The following is a 22,101-nucleotide window of genomic DNA, read 5'->3' on the forward strand; positions in this document are numbered from 1 at the left end:
GTTCTACTGTCAGCGGCGTGGCCCTGTATGTTCTAACCCCCAGGCAAGCGTCCCTGTCACCATGGGAACGCCTGGGGGTTAGAATATACCATCGGATTTGAGTTTTCACGCGCTCACTGAGATCGTGAAAACTCAATGATTTACTGTCAGTCCCTCCCCTCCTCCTCTTTTGTCATCGGTGGTCAGCGGCAGCCGCGCACAGTGGGGAGGGAGGGACTCTCTCCTTCTCCACTGTGCCGGCTCAGGATCATATCGCGGTCCGGCGATATGCTCAAAATCCATATCGTGGCACAGATTTATATCGCATATCGCCTATATCGTCTATATCGCCCACCCCTAGTGCAACGGCTGCCCCGTAGCAAAGGTACCTATATTCCGCTCGGGAAGGGGAAAATAGGGCCGCACGGCACCACAAGGAACGACAGGTGCACACCACAATTAAGTGCAATGGCAACTGAAGGAGGCCCTCTATTCCACCAGAAAAGAGGGAAACAGGGCCGCATAGTACACCATAGAGCCAGACAGGTGTAACGGCTGCAGCATCAGAGACTGTGCAGGAACTCTACCTAAGAAGGGAGTAAGATGGCTGTTTGGTGCACACTATGATGAGGTAGGTGCAGTGGCCATGGCAATAAAAGGTGGCCTCAATATCTCGTCCGGTAAGAGAGAAATAGTGCCGCAAGGTACACCATAAGGCCAGATAGGAGCAACGGCAACAGCCTCTGGAGATAGTGAAGGTACTCTACCATGAAGGGAACAAGGTGGCAGCCTGGTGCCCACTAGAACCAAACAGAGGCAATTGCTACAGCAATTGAGAGTGGCCTCTATATCTCGCCAGAAAGGGAGAAATAGTGCCGCACGGAACACAATAGAGCCCGCCAGGGATACTGGATACAGCATCAGGAGATGGTGTAGGTACTCTACCCGTGAAGGGAGCAAGGTGGCTGGAAACAGACAGTTGCAATTGCTACAGCAATTGAAGGCGGCCTGTATATCTCGCCCGGTAGGGGGAAATAGTGCCGCATGGAACACCATACAGCCAGTCAGGAGTAATGGCTACAGCATCTGGAGTAGGTGTAGGAACTCTACCTATGAAAGTAACAATGCGGCTGGAAACAGACAGATGTAATCGCCACGGTATAGAAGCCGGCCTGTATTCTCTGGTACAGGCACTACAAGAGAACCTTTAGAGGCCAAGAAGGGTTTCCAACCCTACAAGTGGCGTCTGCCTGAATCATCAGCTTGCCCAGAACATAGCCCCTGGATAGGGGAACCAGGAAGGTCTGTCGTGTACAGCCTACGAGGGCGTACGTACCAGAGACACCGCGTAGGTGTGCCAGTTGTTAAGCAAGGTGACGGCTGCCTTACCTGTGCAGGCAGGAGAGCGCCATCCGAAAGTCCACTAGAGGGGTACCAAACCTGGGTAGGGTAGGTACCACCATGCACGTTTGACTTGACCACACAGAGGGATTCTGCATGGTGGAAGACCGCATGATGCTCTATTGCGAGGGAATCGGTGCAGAGGTGTCCCCAGAGGCAACTGACAGAGAAGGCTTTGTCACCAGCCTCAGGCCTGTCCTGGGGTGACCCGAAGATGCAGAGGAGGGGTGGAAGCTAGTTGAGACCACCCGAGGAGGGTCCGTGGGCTACTCCCCTGGGGGGGGGGGGGGGGGAGAGGAGACCGCAATTTGTAGGGAGCGCTCCAGCGACTCCGCCAGGGATTGGGCGAGTAAGGCAAGGATCCCATGGCTTGACATGGAGGGAGCCCATTCAGGGGGGACCTACACACAAAAGGGTGGGAGGGGGACAAGGCGACCACATGGAAACATCCGTAGACAACGGACGCATGTGAAATACGTGGCGATCCGATAGGGAGGCTGGGAGAGGAGGCCCTCATAGAGCAGCAGGGCTGTCCTATCTGTCCCCGGATGTCACGTTCCCCAAGAGGTGCTGCAGCAGCTATAGAGCAGGTGGCAGGGCTGCAGGAGAATGCAGCAATCGAGAGGGGAGGGAAAAAGAGCCTGCAGAGTAATTCAGCCAGAGGCTGCCTACCAGACCACAGGAGCTGTGCAGCGCACCCCAAGCAGAAGAGCAGAAGATGGCGACCGGAGAGAGCAGGAGCTGACAGCCGGAGGAAGAACCGCCCCTCTGAGAGAGAGCAGGGAACCTGGGGCTGGATTGGCAGGCAGGAGGGCCCCTCCCAGGCTCCCCCCACGGAGGGGAGGGGACGGAGTAAGCCCGGGAAGGGAGAAAGTGGGCGGGGAGTTGCGGCCTAGTAGGCCCGAAAAGCCGGGGTCTAAATTAGTGGAGAGCGGCCGGGGATGAACGGCCGCGATGAACGGGGGCCAGGAGGGGGAGAAAACTGAAGAAGCGACCCCCAGAGAGAGTGAAAAACGGAAGGCCAGGGGGCTTCTGGGGCCAGGATACAGCTGAGAGATAAAAGTTTCTGCTGGGACCTGAACCCACAACCTACTGTATCAGAGGCAAGGCATTTACCCACACAGCAATGAGAGCTGTATTAGGTATCTGGGAAGGGAGGAGATGGGGGAAAGCGCCCAGGCAAGACCCTAATCTAACATACACACCCTCAGACGTCTTCAGGCGCAGCAGTAACCACCCACTTGGCGGACTCAACACGGGAACCGTGGGACTGCCGGAATTCCACTGCGGAAGCAGATTTGGGGACTGGGTGGCTGCCAGGTACATGAGTACGCGCCCGCAGGGGGCAACTAAAGTGGAACACGATAGAGCCACCCCTGCCGCAGGCCGGAACCTGCAGAGAAGAGAAAGAAAAAATAATTGAAGAAAAAAATAAAATAAAATAGTAGCAGGATGACCTGCACAAAAAGCAGGTCAGGTCTGCCTCCTACAGACACTAGAACAAGACTGATCTGCCTAGTGTCTGTGGAGAGGGTATAGCCCAACGGGGAGGAGCCAACACTTTTTTATGTCTAGTGTCGCCTCCTAGTGGTAGTTGGACATATACCCATGGTGCTGTGTCCCCCAATGCCATGCACGAGAAATAGAACATGTGCTATTATTGACCAAATAACGGACAAGGATAGGACTGTTCTATTAAGGGTCAGCTGTTCCGTTCCACAAAATACGGAATGCACACGGACGTCTTCTGTATTTTTTAGCGGATACGTTTTTTGGTGAACTGCAAAATACATACGGTCGTGTGCATGAGCCAGTCCTTAGTCTGCAGATGCAGTGGAACTGGAGGCTGTAAAGGAAAATCTGCTGAAAATTTTTAATAAAGGAAGATAAAAAAAATAATAAAGATTTTAGCCCAAAAAAAGCAATGATAGTAAAAAATTGCCCCAAAAGGTGTCCATTGCCTTTAACTATTTTGATCAGTCTCCATTGCTTACCGGGTTCCTGCTGATCTGTTTCCTGGGCCCATGTCAACACGTGGGAAATGTCTGTTCAGCCAACCAGTGTCAGCAGCAATAATCCCCCCCACTTATAATGACTGGCTTAGTAGGCATCTCCCGTGTTGAAATAGAAACAAGAAGCAGAGACTGGCAAGGACCCAGTAAGCTTTGAAAAAGAAGCGGCAGGGGACCTGTGAGGGGGAGTATGTCTTCTATTTTTTAAAATTTCATATTGAGACATTTCCCTATAAATTTGTACCCCCTTGACAACTTTATTATAATAAAGTTATTTGCAGAAATTGTAATACCCCTTTAAGCATGATATACAACACACTTACAGTAGCTTTTACACCAGCTCTACAGCAGAGGGTATATCTTTGTCTTGTAGAATTAGAGTCAGTAGTAATTGTACAAAACTGGCCCAGATGGTGTACTATATGGTTTTGACACCAAATACATTACCTTGCAAGACAAATACTGCAGACTTGATCTCTTTTGTAACAGTCACAGGTCAAGCTGGCTGGGCAAGTACTGGCAGCTTTCCTGGCCACCACGCCACTTGTGTTCTTTGCAGAAACAGGCTTTCTTGCTGCCAACTTCCTGGATGCTGCATCTGTTATCTTGGACTGCTTTATGTTCTGTAATGTAAGGATTTACAAAAAGTGAATATAACATGGAGATTAAGACCAAATCAGCGTTTAAGTGCATTAAAAGGAGTTAGATAAAAGATATTTGCCAAGAATGTTTAACATAATACACATTATTCATTAATGCAGATGACTGAAGTTCAAAGATTACAGTAGTCGTAAAGGATCCAGTGAAGCATCCTGAAAATTCAAATGCGTCTTATTTAAGTTTTTTTCTTTTTTTTAAAGCCATAGAATGAATAAAACTATATATTTTATACACAGGAGGTTGACCCATGACCTCTGTAGGGGCAGGAACAGAGAAGAGGTTAAATTGCCCCCTCCCACCACCACTCCCCAGTGTTTCAAAGATTACTGGTTGCCAGAATCATAAGCAAAATAATTCAAGGTATTACATCATAACCCGAAAGGGAGACACCAAAAAAAAAAAAAAAAAAAAAAAAAATATAGAAGAAGGGAAATATGAGCCGTCATGGTGATTTCATGGAAACAAAATTACCGGTAAGTCTTATTCCGGTTTTCCATTTCATCACCATGACGGCCACACAGGAGAATTATAAAATTATACATTGGGAGGGGGGGGGGGGCAACCGCTTGAAGGACCTTGCATCCATAGGAAAGGTCAGAAGACCTGGATAAGTCTAAGCGGTAATGTCTGACAAAAGTGTGTATGCTTGACCAGGTGGCCGCCCTGCATATGTCATCTAGTGAAGCTCCTGCTCTTTCTGCAAAGGTTGTGGAAACTGCTCCAGTAGAATGGGCCCGAACGTTTGCAGGTGAATCTAGGTTCTGAAGCTTGTAGGGGAGAGAGAGATGGTATCTTTAATCCTTCGGGCAATGGAGGACCTAAAGACCTTCAAGCCCCTATTCTTTCCAGCAAACTAGATGAGAAGACTGTCAGACTTTCTAAAGTCTTTTGTGGCTTCCAGGTATCTCAGTACAGTGCGTCTGACGTTAAGAGTATGGAAGTCACTTTCCCTCTGGATTTTTGGTTTGTCGCAAAAGGATGGGAGGATGATGTCCTGATTTCTGTGATAGTTGGAGACTACCTTGGGCATAAATCCTGGATCTAGTTTTAAGGTGATTTTGTCGTCAGAGATAGTGAGATAGGGTTCTCTTATGGAGAGTGCTTTTATCTCTCCCAGCCTCCTGGCTGAAGTAATGGCTATGAAAAATGCGGTCTTGAAGGAGAGTATTTTTATTGTGCAGTCTTCCAGGGGTTCAAAAGGAGGATGCATAAGTACGTTAACCACTTGCCGTTTGGGCCCTTTGCCCCCTTCCTGACCAGGCCAAATTTTGCAAAACTGACATATCTCACTTTATGTGGTAATAACTTTGGAACGCCTTTATTTATCCAAGTCATTCAGAGATTGTTTTCTCGTGACACATTGTACTTCATGATAGTCATAAATTTGAGTCAAAATATTTCACCTTTATTTATGAAAAAATCCCAAATTTACCCAAAAATTAGAAAAATTCGCAATTTTCTAAATTTCAATTTCTCTGCTTTTAAAACAGAAAGTGATACCTCATAAAATATTTATTATTTAACATTCCCCATATGTCTACTTTATGTTGGCATCATTTTGGAAATGTCATTTTATTTTTTTAGGACGTTAGAAGGCTTAGAAGTTTAGAAGCAATTCTTCAAATTTTTAAGAAAATTGCCAAAACCCACTTTTTAAAGGGTTTCTGTCACCCCACAAAACTCTTTTTTTTTTTGGATAGTTAGATTCCTTATAGGGCGATATAGGAGAATATAATAGTCTTACTTACTTTCATGCGGCCGATTCTTTATAAAACGAAGTTTTATAATATGTAAATCAGGGCTCTACCAGCAAGAAGGGCGTCTACTTGCTGGTAGCCGCAGCAGCAATCCGCCCCCACGCCGTGTTGATTGACAGGGCCAGCCGTGATCTCCTCCGGCCGGCCCTGTCAGTAATTAAAAAAAATCACGCGCCTCTGGTCATTCGGCGCAGGCGCTCTGAGATGAGGAGGCTCGTCTCCTCAGTGCGCCTGCGCCGATGACATCACCGAAAGAGAAGACGTCATCGGCGCAGGCGCACTGAGGAGACGAGCCTCCTCATCTCAGAGCGCCTGCGCCGAATGACCAGAGGCGCGCGATTTTTGAATTACTGACAGGGCCGGCCGGAGGAGGAGATCCCGGCTGGCCCTGTCAATCAACACGGCGAGGGGGCGGATTGCTGCTGCGGCTACCAGCAAGTAGACGCCCTACTTGCTGGTAGAGCCCTCATTTACATATTATAAAACTTCGTTTTATAAAGAATCGGCCGCATGAAAGTAAGTAAGACTATTATATTCTCCTATATCGCCCTATAAAGGAATCTAACTATCCCAAAAAAAAAAAAAAATGATGATTACACTTACCGGTAATCGGATTTTCCTGACCCCACGACAGCACCTTAGAGAGATGGCTCCGCCCCAGGACAGGAAACCTGCAGCATAAAAAGGTGGAGCCGCTCTCCCACCTCAGTGAGTTTCCAGAGCATGAGAGGGACTCCCCCTTACGTCAGTTCAGTTTAACATTCTTCTTTTTTTTTTTTTTTGCAACACCCGTGAACACACAGACTTACACCAACAGGGAGGGAATAAAGAGGTGCTGTCGTGGGGTCAGGAAAATCCGATTACCGGTAAGTGTAATCATCATTTTTCCCCTCCCCCACGACAGCACCTTAGAGAGAGATTTCAGAGATCAGCCTCAGGGTGGGAAACAGTACTCAAGACTTTTGTACCAAAGAGAAGGTCAGAAATAGAGTCAAGTTGAAGCCTATAGTGTTTATAGAAAGTGGACGGAGAAGACCAGGTGGCAGCCCGACAGATCTGTTCAATGGATACGCTGGCCCTCTCAGCCCAAGAAGTGGACACCGCCCTCGTGGAGTGAGCCCTCACAGAAATAGGGGGAGACACACCGGATACTGAATACGCCAAGGATATAGCTTCTCTGATCCAGCGGGCAATAGATGCCTTAGAGGCAGTATTACCTTTCCTAGCCCCGCCGAACAGAACAAATAAGGCAGAAGACTTCCTCCAGTCCTTAGTCACCTCCAGGTACTGCAAAATACACCTCCTGACATCGAGGGAATGCATCTCCTTCTCTCTGTCATCTTTTGGTTCTGAAAAGAAAGCTGGAAGAGCTACCTCCTGAGCCCTATTAGTCCTAGAAGGAACCTTCGGCATAAAGGCGGGATCTGGTCTGAGAACTACCCTGTCTTCTCTGATGGACATGAAAGGGGGGTTAATGGAGAGGGCCTGAATCTCCCCAACCCTTCTGGCTGACGTTAAGGCTACCAGCAAAACTAGTTTAAGGGAAAGCACTTTAATTGAGCAAGAGACTAGAGGTTCAAAGGGATGTTTAGTTAGGGCATTTAACACCAAGTTAAGGTCCCAAGGAGGAAATCTAGGGCCTGCTACTGGCGTAATCCTATCTACTGCCTTAAAAAACCTAACAATCCAAGGGTCCATGGCTAAACTCCTTCTCCCTAAGACCGATAAAGCTGACACCTGCACTTTTAATGTACTTTTTGCCAACCCTAGGGACAATCCCCTCTGTAGAAAATCCAACACCTGAACCACTGAAAATTCTAATGGCCAGGAAACACTTTCTGTGCCTATAAAGGATAGGAACTTCCTCCATACCCGTGCATAAATAATATTCGTCACCTCCTTTCTACTTTTCATCAGAGTGGAAATGACCTCCTTAGAGAATCCCTGACTGGCTAAAAATGACCTCTCAAATTCCACGCCGAAAGATGCAGAGACTCTACCTCCGGGTGGAATACTGGACCCTGTGACAATAGGTCCGGAATTCCCGGCAGGATCCATGGATCCGAAACCGACATGGCCCTCAACAGGGAAAACCACGCCCTTTTCGGCCAGAAGGGAGCTATCAGAATCACTCTCGCCCTTTCGTATCTGATCTTCCTTATCACTAACGGAATCATTTGTAGCGGGGGAAAGGCATAACCTAGCGGGAAGTCCCATCTCTGGAGGAAGGCGTCCACCCCAGATGGGCACTCTTTTGGACTGAGGGAGAAGAACTCCGGCACCTTTCTGTTCTCCCTTGTGGCAAACATGTCTACCGAAGGCAGACCCCATAAATCTACTATCTGGGAGAATATCTTTGGACTTAGTGACCACTCCCCCTGACGTAGCCTGTGGCGACTCAGGAAGTCTGCCTGAAAATTCTCGACCCCTCGAATATGAATGGCCGAGAGATGAAGCACTTTCTCCTCTATTTCCTCGAAAATCCATCTTGTCTCCTTCTGTAAGGAATCTGACCTGGTTCCTCCCTGACGATTGAGATATGAGACCACTGTCCGATTGTCGGACATCACCCTCACATGTCTGTTCTGTATCATAGGAAGAACTGCCCTCAAGGCCAACAAAACAGCTCTCAGCTCCTTTCGATTTGACGAGAACAGCTTCTGACCCTGGGACCACTCTCCCTGAAAGATCTGATCCTCCACGTGAGCCCCCCATCCCCAGGGGCTGGCGTCCGTAGTCACAACTACCGGTTCCGGAAAGGACCAGGGAAGTCCCTGAGTCAGATTCTCTTCTTCTTTCCACCAATTTAGGGATGAAAGAGTTACGTCGGACAAACTTATAACTGACTCCAGAGACGTCCCTGCTCGCCTTGCGGCAGCCAAAATCTCTCCCTGTAACTGGCGAGAGTGTCGCTGCGCCCACTGGACTGCTGGCATGCAGGATGTTAAGACTCCTAACAGGGACATAGCTTTCCTTATAGACAGGGTTCCTCCTGACTGAACCCACCGAACTACTCCCTGAATCCTGGCTACCTTCTCCTCTGTGAGGAAAGTTTTCTCCAGCCTGGAATTTAAAACCAGACCCAAGAAAACCTGGCTTGATGATGGCTCCATCCTGGACTTCTGGGTATTCAAAAGCCACCCCAGGGACTGAAGTACCTCCATCACCCGATCCAGAGCCCAGACACACTCCGCTTGAGTTTGGGCCACCACCAGAAAGTCGTCCAAGTAAGGCAGAAATGTGATGTTCTCCTTCCTGATGAAGGAGGCCATCTCCGCCACTACCTTCGTAAAGATTCGAGGTGCCATGGAAAGGCCAAAGGGGAGTGCCTGGAACTGGAAATGAAGAAGCCCAGTCTCGGTTCTTACAGCCACCCGGAGGAATCTCTGGTGATCTGGATGAATCGGAATATGATGGTACGCATCTTTTAAATCCAGAACCGCCATATGACAACCCGGAGATAAAAGAAATATTGCTGACCTGATGGTTTCCATCTTGAATTTCCTGGCTTTCAGGAATTTGTTCAGGTATTTGAGGTTTATTATAGTCCGGTATGACCCATCTGGTTTCTTCACTAGAAACAGGGTGGAATAAAAACCTCTCCCTATCTCTGACTCTGGGACAGGAAGTAACACTTTTTTGTTTATTAGTTTTTTTATTTCTTGTAGCATAATGATAGAAAACTTTGAAATCACAAATTTTTCCGCGGGGTATCTCAAAAATTCTAACCTTAGACCTTCCCGCAGAAGACCTATCAACCATCTGCCCGCCATCTTTTCCCAAGCAGGAAGAAAGAATCTTAATCTTCCTCCTACTGGGATCATGGCGTCATTGCTTTCCTTGTTTTCCCCCACGAGCTGCGGCTGATCTAAACAAAAAGCCCTTACTTCCTGATCTAGGCCTTGCTCCCTGCTCTCTGTCCCCCGTCTGCTTTTTATTCTGAAATCCACTCGGGTTCCGAAAGGGCCGTCTATATTGCTTAAATTGAGTGAAAGATTCTTGGGGAAACTTTTTCTTTCTATCTGCCGCTTTTTCGAGTAAGGAGTCAAGTTCAGACCCAAAAAGGAACTGGCCATCACAGGGAATGCTACACAATCTCAGCTTGGACGGCATATCCCCCCCTTTCCAATTCTTAAGCCACAAAGCACGTCGCGCGGAATTGGAAAGGGATGCGGCTCTCGCTTCCAGCCTCACCGAGTCCACTGCGGCATCTGCAATAAAGTCCGCGGCCTTCTGGAAAGTGGGCATAGATGCCAACAATTGCTCTCTAGGGCATTTATCCCTAATCTGCCCCTGTAGCCTATCCAACCACAGTGACATAGATCTCGCAACCACTGTGGCGGCTATACTAGGCCTGAAAGCCGCCGCAGAAGATTCCCATGAATTCTTAAGGGCAGAATCTATTCTTTTATCTAAGGGATCCCTCAAGAAACCCATGTCCTCAAAGGGCAGAGAGGATTTTTTAGAAATCTTGGAAATGGCTACATCCAGCTTCGGGGCCCTGTCCCAAGATGTAGATGCCTCTTCCTCAAAGGGGTACTTCCGCTTAAAGGTTTTAGAAATAAACGTTTTTTTATCCGGTTTTTTCCATTCTTTTTCTATCACAGCTGAGACCGATTTATGGACAGGGAAACACCTACGCTTCTTTTCCCTAAGTCCCCCAAACACAACATCCTCTACAGATCTATTTTCTCTGGTATCTTCCAATTCCAGGGTAGATCGGATAATCTTTAACAATTTGTCCGTATCTTCTGCCGGAAAAAGGAACTTTCCTTCTTTGGTGTCATCCTCCGAAGAGAAGGAATCATTAGAGTCCTCATCCCCGGAGAGAGAGCCACTATCTTCCGATTCCACGTCGGACTCCTGTCTCACTTCTCTTCTTCTCTTCCTACCGGCTTTCAAGGAATTTTTGACTTCGGACATAATAGACTTAATGTCTTTTAGAAGACTCGGAGTCTCCTCGGCCACTGTCTTCTCAATGCACTGCTGACAGAGCTTCTTAGCATAAGTAGAAGACAGCGAGCACTTGCAGATAGGGCATTCCTTGTTCTTTTTCTTTGTCGCCACCTTCTTAGGCACCGTCTAAGAAAAATGGAATATACCCAATCTAAGTAACAGCCTAGACCCTGAAAGGAGCGAGAATAGGACTCACAATACCGGCGGCAAGATTTCAATATCTGCACATTCAGATCTCCCTTCTTCATCCATAATGAAAGGTAACCTGCAAAAAAATTGCCCAGGTTATCTACTGCCACCAAGAATTCCTCTCACCTGAGAGATACATAGTTACTGCAAACCTCTCCACGCCAAGATAGCCCAGGAACTTGGTCCACTTCAGGCACACCGAAAACAGACAACGGCGTCCAATAACTCCAGCACCCTCATACCTGTATGTAGTTGGTTTTAAAACTGCCGGGCAGCCGAACTTCCGGTCACCTGACCGGAAGCGCACGGCCGTGGAACGCATGGCACTTCCTGTCCAGACGCCACCCACCAGCGTCTACATCCGGTGGCGTCCTGGCTGGTTTGCAGCAATACTGGGGCCTTCTGGCCACCCTAGATCCGTTGGTGCGGTCCTCCTCGTCTGAGGGACCAGCACCTTCTGCCCTTGTGACCCGGGATCTTCTCACCGGTATCCTGCCCCCGACGCCTGTGGGGATGATCGGACAGGTAAACAAGCCGCCTCCAACCCTCCGGCATCTACCGGGACTTCCAGGTCAGGACGACAACTGCAGGCTCCCGTACCAGGACAGGAAACCTCACTGAGGTGGGAGAGCGGCTCCACCTTTTTATGCTGCAGGTTTCCTGTCCTGGGGCGGAGCCATCTCTCTAAGGTGCTGTCGTGGGGGAGGGGAAAAAAAAGAGTTTTGTGGGGTGACAGAAACCCTTTAAGGACCAGTTCAGGTATGAAGTCACTTTGTGGGGCCTACATAGTGGATACCCCCATAAATGACCCCATTGTAGAAACTACACCCCTCAAGGTAATCAAAACCGATTTTACAAACTTTGTTAACTCTTTAGGCGTTCCACAAGAATTAAAGGAAAATGGAGATCAAATTTTTTAATTTTACTTTTTCGGCAGATTTTCCATTTTAATCAATTTTTTTCTTTAACACATCGATGGTTAACAGCCAAACAAAACTCAATATTTATTACCCAGATTCTGCGGTTTTACAGAAACACCCCACATGTGGTCCTAAACTGCTGTATGGGCACACGGCAGGGCGCAGAAGAAAAGGAACTCCACATGGTTTTTAGATGCCAAGTCCCATTTGAAGCCCCCTGATGCACCCTTACAGTAGAAACTCCCAAGAAGTGACCCCATTTTGGAAACTAGGGGATAAGGTGCCAGTTTTATTAGTACTATTTTTGGGTACATATGATTTTTTGATCATTCATTATAACACTTTATGGGGCAAGGTGACCAAAAAATTGGTTGTTTTAGCAGTTTCTATTTATTTATTTTTACAGCGTTCACCTGAGGGGTTCAGTCAAGTGACATTTTTATAGAGCAGATTGTTACGGACGTGGCGATACCTAATATGTATACTTTGCTCATTTATTAAAGTTTTACACAATAATAGCATTTTTGAAACAAAAAAATTATGTTTTAATGTGTCCATGTTCTGAGAGCTATAGTTTTTTTTATTTTTTGAGAGATTTTCTTATGTAGGGGCTCATTTTTTGCGGGATGAGGTGACTGTTTTATTGGTACTATTTTGTGGGACATACGCATTTTTGATCACTTGGTGTTGGCACCTTTTGTGATGCAAGGTGACAAAAATTGCTTGTTTTGACATAGTTTTTTTTTTTTTTTTACGGTGTTCACCCGAGGGGTTAGGTCATGTGATATTTTTATAGAGCTGGTTTTTACGGACGCGGCAATACCAAATATGTCTATTTTATTTTTTCTATTTTAAATTTTTTTTTTTTATTCCTTACTTGGGAACTTTTTTTTTTTTTTTACATGTGAAACTTTATTTTATTTTTTCAACCCTTTATTTTTTTTTTACACTTTTCGTCCCCCATAAGGTCATACAAGACCTCTGGGGGACATTTACTTCACTTTTTCTTTTCACTGTTGATTTCTCCTGTATCTGGGGCTGACATAGTAGCCCCAGTTACAGGACAAATGCACCCCTAGAGAGGCTGTACAGCAGCAATCCTGCGCTGTACAGCCTCACAGCAGGGCTGATCGAGGTCTCTGAGAGACCTCACACAGCTCCTGCACACTCCGGTCCCGGCGGTCACATGACCGCCGGGCAGGAACAGGAAGCGCACAGCGATCGTGAAGGCAGGGACACCTGGGAACTGTCCCTGCCTTGTCTTAGGGTTGCCCTGCTGTCACTGACAGCTGGCAACCCGATCAGCAGCTGCACGATTAGCGTGCAGCTGCTATTTCTGACAGGACGTTTTAAAACGTGCTGTCAGAAATAGACGTCCACCCATAGGACGTTTATAGTATATGGGCGGACGTGAAGCGGTTAAGGACTAGGTTTAGGTCCCAGGTGGGAGTACGAGATCTTAAGGAGGGCCTTAGCCTGATTTGTGAGTCCAGGGTTACACCTAGGAAGGTCACGCTCGTGGAGGGATGTAGAACGGACTTTGACCTGTTCACTATCCAGCCCAGCTCTGCCAGGCGTGACAAAAATGTTTTTAAGAGGTAGAAGGAGAGTCCTTGAATCGCCTATGATCAAAAAGTCGTCCAGGTATGGTACTATGTTGAGTCCCTCTTGTCTCATAGGTGCCACCATTTCTATTACCAGTTTTGTAAAGAGTCTCAGAGCAGATGAGATCCTGAATGGGAGGGCTGTGAACTGGAAATGAAGGATCCGGTTGTGTAAGTCCTGAACTGCGAATCGCAGGAATTTTTGATGGTTGGGATATAATATGCGTCCCTTAAATCGACCGAGCACATGACTGCTCCCATATTCATTAGGGGGGATAATTGACTTTAGGGACTCCATCTTGAATCTCCTGTATAGGATAAATTTGTTCAAGTGCTTCAGATTTATTATCGTGCGAAATGAACCTTCTTTCTTTCTTACTAGAAACAGAGTCGAATAGTACCCGTTTCAATTGGGAAACTGGAACTACAGCTCTTTTCTCCACTAGTTCTTGGACGCCTAAAATAATGTTTTGCCTGGAATTACTGGAGCCTACATTTGTAATGACGAATTTTGTGCCTGACCGAATGATTTCGAGAGCCCAGGGATTTTTTGTTATCCTCTCCCAGGGGCCGAGGAAATCTCTCAGCCTCCCCCTAACAATGGAGTCATTGCTTGTTGTCAGACTTAGTCTGGGGTTTGAAAAGGAAGCCCCTACCTTTACCCCCTTTAGGGTAGGCCCAGCGGCCTGATTTGCCCTTACCCATATAGGACCTGTTCTGGCTGGCATAAGGACTGGTTCCTTCTATAGGGTCTATCTTCTGGGAAGCCCTTTTTATCCGCAGCCTTCTCTAGGATCTTGTCTAAGACGGGGCCCAAACACGGATTGAGCAGAGCTTCATCTTGGAGGCTTTGTCCCCTGACCAAGACTTCATCCATAGCACTCTACGAGCAGCATTAGATAAGCTTGCATCCCTGGTGCTGAATCTAATGGATTCAGCCGAGGGTCAGCTAAAAAACCTGTAGCAGATTTCAGTAGTGGTAAGGACTGAAGGATTTCTTCCCTAGAAGTTCTGTTCCTTAAATGATTCTCCAGTTCATTCAGCCATAAGAACATGGATCTGGCCACGGACGTGGCCGCTATATTAGTTTTGAGCCCATACATGGATGCCTCCCATGATTTTCTTAGAAGGGCGTCCGCTTTGCGTTCCATGACATTTTTAAGCTGAGCCGCATCCTCAAATGGCAAAGCGGTCTTTTTATTTACCTTTGCCATCTGGACGTCTATTTTTGGAGTTTCATCAAATTGTTTTGACTGAGATGGGTCAAAAACTTAACGGCTTTTAAATTCTTTGGATATTCCCAATCTTTTTTCTGGTTGAATGAATGAATAACTTATATAGCGCTACAATTGCGAACTAAATCACCTCAAGGCGCTTTTGCAGCCCTTGACCGCCTGTGCTTTCAGAAGAGGTGGGTCTTGAGCTTCTTCCTGAAGGCTAGATGGTTTTCTTCTGAGCGGATCTCCGCAGGTAGTGTTCCATAGCCGGGGTCCTTGGACTGCAAACCTTCGTTAGCCTTTTGATTTGTAGCGGGTCTTGGGGATATGGAGGAGGTTCTGGTTAGCTGACCGGAGGGGGCGACCTGGTGATGTTCTCATCAGCCCCCCGAACATTTCATCCTGGATGGAATGAGTCTTAGGGGCCTCCTCAATCCCCATGGTGGCACGAACCGCTTTTAATAGGTCATGCATCTCCATAGCAGAGAAATAGAATTTCCTATCACTCTCCGAAATTTCTCCTTCAGAAAGGGAGGGGTCCTCCTCCCACGGTCTGGAGGAGGAAGCCTCATCCTCCATGTCCGAATCCAAAGAAGAAATATCCTTTATCCTCGGCCGTTTAGGGGGTTGAGGTTGGGGATCGGGTACCCCGGACCTGGCGGCTCTCAGCTCCTCCTGTACACCGAACGGATGCTTTCCATAAGCGAAGGCTGTTCTTGGCGGATTACGTCCGAAATACAGTCCTTGCATAACTTTTTTGCATATCCCTCAGGTAATTTTTTTTAACAAGTTAAACAACGGGAAGGCTTTTTAATCTTTTTCTGTGCCTTAACCTGGGGATATGAAAAAATAAAGATGGAGGAGAGCCGTCAGGGAAGATATGAGGATTTACCAAGAAGTTTAACAGTTTAAGTAAAAAGGGATCCCACCAGGTGAACTTACGGGAGGCAGTATGGGGGCATCAGGCTCCATAGAAACCTGCAGCTCAGGACCCGACATGCTGGGGGTGCCAGTGGATATCTGGTACTTACTCAGACCTCAGATCAGCGTCTGCCGTGGCTTGCCCGCTTCTTATACTGCTCTGCCTCCCGTCCATGAAGACTTCCGGGTTGGTCACCTGGCCGGAACCCGGAAGTGACGTCATTACTCATAATCCATTTGTTTGCGCAGCCGGCATCTCTTCGGTCTTCATCTGTGAGGAAAAGGACCTTTGATGACGTCACTACGCTCATCACATGGTCATTCACATGATCCATCACCATGGTGATGGATCATGTGATGAGCGTAGGGACTTCATCAAAGGTCCTTTTCCTCACAGATGAAGACAGAAGAGATGCCGACTGCGCGAACAAGTGGATTAAGGTGAATAATTTTTTTTTTAACCCCTCCAGCCCTATTGTACTATGCATTCTGTATTCAGAATGCTATTATTTTCCCTTATAACCATGTTATAAGGGAAAATAATAATGATCGGGTCCCCATCCCGATAGTCTCCTAGCAACCGTGCGTGAAAATCGCAGCGCATCCGCAATTGCTTGCGATTTTCACGCAACCCCATTCATTTCTATGGGGCCTGCGTTACATGAAAAACGCACAAAGAGGAGCATGCTGTGATTTTCACGCAACGCACAAGTGATGTGTGAAAATCACCGCTCATGTGCACAGCCCCACAGAAATTAATGGGTCCGGATTCAGTGCGGGTGCAATGTGTTCACCTCACGCATTGCACCCGCGTGGAAATCTCGCTCGTGTGAAAGGGGCCTTAGTGTTTCCATAGTCTGAGAGCCATAGCTTTTTTTTTTTTTTTTGACCGATTGTTTTAGGTAAGGTCTCATTTTTCGAGGTATGAGGTGACGGTTTGATTGGTACTATTTTGGGGGGTATATGCCTTTTTGATCACTTGGTGTTGCAATTTTTGTGATGTAAGGTGACAGAATCCCTCTTTTTTTTTTTGAACGGTGTTCACGAGGGGTTAGGTCATGTGATATTTTTATAGAGCTGGTTGTTATGGACGTGACGATACCCAATATGTATTTTTTCTGTATCTATTTCACTTTAGCACAATAATAGCAGTTTTGAAACAAAAAAATTGATGTTTTAGCATCTCCATGTTCTGAGAGCTATAGTTTATTTTATTTATTGGGAGATGGTCTTAGGTAGGGGCTAATTTTTTGCGGGATGAGGTGACTGTTTAATTGATACCATTTTGTGGTACATATGACTTTTTGATCGCTTGATGTTGTACACGTCCCCGTTAACCCCCCCCCCCCCCGTGTCAGCGATCGCCGCAAACGCAGGTCAATTCAGACCTGCGGTTTGCGGCGGTGCCATAGGGTCCCCATGCGGCTGTAGGGGGGACCCGATGGCATGGAAGGCAGCGCGATGCCTAAGGAAGGCATCGCACTGCCTTCCGGTGACGAGCCTGTGAGATCCAGCCCCCTGGATCTCACAGGCCGCAAGCTGTATGAGTAATACACACAGTATTACTCATACAGCCAATGCATTGCAATACAGAAGTATTGGAATGCATTGTAAAGGATTAGACCCCCAAAAGTTCAAGTCCCAAAGTGGGACAAAAAAGAAAGTGAAAAAAAATAAATAAATAAAAAAGTTGAAAAAATAATAATGTCCCCCCCCCCAAAAAATGTTTCAAGTAAAAATAAACAAAAACGTAATTTTCCCCAAATAAAGTAAAAAAAATAAAATTGGCAAAGAATAGAAAAAAAAGTATCCATAGTAGGTATCGTCGTGTCCGTATCGACCACCGCTATAAACATATCACATGACGTAACCCCTCAGATGAACACCGTAAAAAATAAAAACTATGCTAAATAAACCATTTTTTTACCAATCTAACAGTCACCTCATCCCGCAAAAAATGAGCCCCTACCTGAGACAATCGCCCAAAAAAACAACAAACTATAGCTCAGAATATGGAGATACTAAAACATCATTTTTTTTGTTTTAAAAAAGCGGTTATTGTGTAAAACTTACATAAATAAAAAAAAGTAAACATATTAGGTATCGCCGCATCCGTGACAACCTAGTCTATAAAAATATCACATGATCTAACCTGTCAGATAAAAACGGTGCCAAAACAGCTATTTCTTGTTATCTTGCCTCACAAAAAGTGTAATATAGAGCAACCAAAAATCATATGTACCCTAAACTAGTACCAACAATACTGCCACCCTATCCCGTAGTTTCTAAAATGGGGCCACTTTTTTGGAGTTTCTACTCTAGGGGTGCATCAGGGGGGCTTCAAATGGGACATGGTGTCAAAAAAAAACAGTCCAGCAAAATCTGCCTTCCAAAAACCGTATGGCATTCCTTTCCTTCTGCGCCCTGCCATGTGCCCGTACAGCGGTTTACGACCACATATGGGGTGTTTCTGTAAACTACAGAATTTGGGCCATAAATATTGAGTTTGGTTTGGCTGTTAACCCTTTGTTTTGTAACTGGCAAAAAATTAAAAATGGAAAATCTGCCAAAAAAAATGCGAAATTTTCTAATTGTATCTCTATTTTCCATTAATTCTTGTGGAACACCTAAAGGGTTAACAAAGTTTGTAAAATCAGTTTTGAATACCTTGAGGGGTGTAGTTTATAGAATGGGGTGGTTTCTATTATGCAAGCCTCGCAAAGTGACTTCAGACCTGAACTGGCCCCTAAAAATTGGGTTTTTGAAAATTTCTGAAAAATTTCAAGATTTGCTTCTAAACGTCTAAGCCTTGTAACATCCCCAAAAAATAAAATATTCCCAAAATGAACCAAACATGAAGTAGACATATGGGGAATGTAAAGTAATAACTATTTTTGGAGGTATTACTATGTATTATAGAAGTAGAGAAATTGAAACTTGGAAATTTGCAGTTTTTTTTTTACAAATTTTTGGTAAATTCTGTATTTTTTTTTATAAATAAAAAGAAATATTTTTTTTTACTTCATTTTACCAGTGTCATGAAGTACAATATGTGACGAAAAAACAATCTCAGAATGGCCTGGATAAGTTAAAGCGTTTTAAAGTTATCACCACTTAAAGTGACACTGGTCAGATTTGCAAAAAATGGCCGGGTCTTTAAGGTGAAATAGGGCTGAGTCCTTAAGGGGTTAAAAACTTTATTAATTTTATTAAAAAAAAATATATATATTTGACTTCTTTACTTTATTTCCGACTCACCCGACACAAACCCCTTCTATGTCGCGGTTAGCGGCATAGAAGGGGTTAATCCGCTGGCATCGGCTTTTACAGCGATGGCGGCGGATACAGCAGGGGCCCGGCTACCATGGACTGCCGGACCCCTGCAGTGATCAGCGCACACCGCTCCGGTGCCCGCCCGATCACCACGACGTACTATTACGTCAAGTTGAGGGAACGCAGTGGCTTCCATGATGTAATAGTATGTCATGTGTCGGGAAGGTGTTAATGATCATGTGTAGGGAAGGTGTTAATGACAACAAATGATTGTACTTGTTCGCAGTAACGATTTCACAAACGTTGAGCTGATGTTTTTGGTCAGGTCGCTCAATCGTTAGAAACATTTACCGTATTTTTTGCCCTGTATTTTTGCCCCAAAGTGGGGGAAAATGTCACTGCGTCTTCTGGGCAAAAACTAATGAACACTTCCATTAAGAAAGTGCTCATTAGTACAGGCCGGAGGACAACGCAGGGCTCTGTACTCGCCACTTCCTGGTCCTCTGCCGTCGGCTGTGCTGTGACTGCGCACAGCGCTAGGACACTCAGTGACCTCATGTTGTGCACGACCGGTCACAGCACAGAGAGTGCAAGGAAGAAGTGAGCAAGATCCTAGGAGCGGCGGCTCCGAAGCAGGAGAGGCAAGGTGATTTTTTTTAAATGTTATGTGCTCTGCTTTAATCTGACCTTTGATGTCTGATTAAGGGTATTATTAACATTGGGGGTCTGATTGTTGGTCTAATCTGAGGGCTAATGAAAAATAATATTTTTTATTGTCCTCCTATAAAATTTACGTGCGTCTTATAGGGCGAAAAATATGGTACATGAAACATAATCCTGCTGTTTTTACACTGGCCACTAAGCTTAATAATAGGGGCCACTTCTTGGTCTGTAGAGATCACTTTACTGCAGTTACCTGCTTATCTATACACAGAGGTCATATCATTACAGGCAAGATTAGAATGACAGTTAAGGCAGGAACCACCATTCAAAATAGGCGATTGTCAAAGCTTATCTATAATTTCCTTGCACAATGACCTCTGCACTACACAGCATGCCTAGAAAACTCTCCCATAGAAGTCAATGAGGTCCCATCCAGACCATTGGGTCTATGTCCATGTGGCTGCCATAAAGCAATTTTCTCAATGCTTTCTAAATGTGGTTAAGAATAGCTCAGGTCACCACCACAATCATGTTCAGGAAATAGAATAAAAAAAAAAAAAATCTGCAATCAGAAAATAAAAACAGATTATAAGAAAAAGGATGTGTGTTCTATCTGGTTTTAACTGGCAGAAAATTTTGGTGACAGATTACCCTTAAAAGGATGTTAATGCAAACTGGAAAACCCCTTGAAATAGCAGAATTGGAATCATCTTTGATCCCGGTTGCTGCAGCTGTAATATGCTCCAACTCCTGTACTGGTACCATAACCATTTCATAGGTTTACATGAAGAGGGTGCACGGCTTGAGCCCACTCCATACACAACCCACATGTATGACTGAAATGTCAGTCATGCATTGTTAAGGAGTTACTCTAGGGCAGTGATGGCGAACCTATGGCACGGGTGCCAGAGGCAGCACTCAGAGCCCTCTCTGTGGGCACCCGCGCCTTGGAAAAAGTCTATGGCGTACCAATATGCTTTAGACTTTTCCTGCCATTCATCAGCACAGGACGCACTATGAACAGCACAGGCAGCACATTGAATGTAGGCTATTAAGCTATTATAGCTAAATGATAAAGTACATGGAAGATATACTATATTGGGATTCAGGTTAAATTGCCGTGTTGGCACTTTGCGATAAATAAGTGGGTATTTGGTTGCAGTTTGGGCACTCTGTCTGTAAAAGGTTCACCATCACTGCTCTAGGGCTACACTGTGCCACTGGCCAGACGACAGCTGTCGCAGCCAGGATTGCTAAGTAGTGCTGTTCCCATAGAAATGAATGTCGCCGCAGGAGTCGCAAGAAATCTAGCCTAGCGGCGGCGATTCCATTCATTTCTATGGGATCACTGCTACTCAGCGATCCTGGCCGCTACAGCTGTCGTGTGGCCAGTGTCACTGTGTAGTCCTAGCCTTAAAGTGTGTCATTTTTCGTACCAATAAATGTTATGGACTGTGCAAATATATATATATATATATATATATATATATATATATATATATATATATATAATCTCCCTGTTTGCTTACTTTTTCAGAATTGACTTCATGGATGACAGCACTATGGACATTAAAATTCCTCTCTCCAAACACAGACCTTTGCGTTGATCCGCCAAGCAATCCTTCCTAGAAAACCCATCCAAATAGAGCACAATAAGAATTATATCCATGACACTTTGCAGGAGAAGATAACATATTTAAGGAGTGAAATAAAATGAGAACAGCTGCATGCATGACTCTAGGCACATGAACCCTTTCCATGTGCAAGAAGATCATAGTCTAGACAGAGCAATAAACATCATAACAAGCATCATCACAAACGCCCAGTGGAACAAGAAATAATTTTACAAATGCAGACAGATTGGGAGTAACACCAACAGATTTGTTGGAGGAAAAAAGTTTGTACTTTTAATGGCAAGCAATCCAGTCACCCAAAATGAGCTATGGCTGGCAGGGTGACGAGAATATCAGGGGGGGAAACACATGCACAAGCATTTTGCAACCAGGGATGGCTTTGATTTCCAGCATTACAGAAAAAGTAGTAAAAGACTCAGAACCTTTCCACTGTTTCCCGGATTTATCTGTGAATGTGACCAGTGTCTTTTAACAGACTGTTTTGTTGAGGAAGGTAGAACTACTTCTCTAGGTACTGGTATATTTCCTGAAATTGTGTGAAGATTACTTTGTGAGCAACTCCCCTGTTTTTTGATCTGAAGGACTTTAAGAAGTTCTATTTGGGTGTCCGGTGTTCCTTGGGCCAATCCAAAATCTACCAATGCATACCTAAAAGGAAGAAAGTTAGGATGTTAATAACATGTATAGTTACAATAATCTAATTTACAGTATATTAAAAGGTGTACTGCAACATCCTCCTCGGTGGTCTCCCATCTAGCATCCTCACACTCCCCCAATTTATTCTCAACTCTGCTGCCCGGTTAATCCACCCCTTCCCTCATTTCTCCATTGGCTCCTCATTGCTCAGTAAATTCAGTTCAAAATGCTAACTAGATATAAGGCCGTCCACAATCCATCTCCTCCTTAGGCCTCTTT

General features: G+C 45.6%; 1 protein-coding gene across 2 annotated transcripts in view; it reads right to left on the reverse strand.

Annotated features, from left to right (window-relative positions):
* Nucleotides 1-22,101, reverse strand: part of CDC7 (cell division cycle 7) — a 114,506-nt gene that overhangs the window by 31,229 nt on the left and 61,176 nt on the right. Inside the window, exons 6-8 of one of the 2 annotated variants that reach the window (XM_040407783.1) lie at nt 21,750-21,834; nt 21,082-21,177; nt 3,840-4,015 (exon numbers count right to left, since the gene is read on the reverse strand). In XM_040407783.1, the coding sequence (XP_040263717.1) occupies nt 3,840-4,015; nt 21,082-21,177; nt 21,750-21,834 (357 nt within the window). Of the gene's footprint in view, nt 1-3,839; nt 4,016-21,081; nt 21,178-21,608; nt 21,835-22,101 lie in introns of both variants that reach the window. The other variant, XM_040407782.1, reaches the window with a different exon arrangement.

The sequence above is a fragment of the Bufo bufo genome, chromosome 9 (assembly GCF_905171765.1).
Source record: "Bufo bufo chromosome 9, aBufBuf1.1, whole genome shotgun sequence".
In the NCBI taxonomy this organism is placed as follows: domain Eukaryota; kingdom Metazoa; phylum Chordata; class Amphibia; order Anura; family Bufonidae; genus Bufo; species Bufo bufo.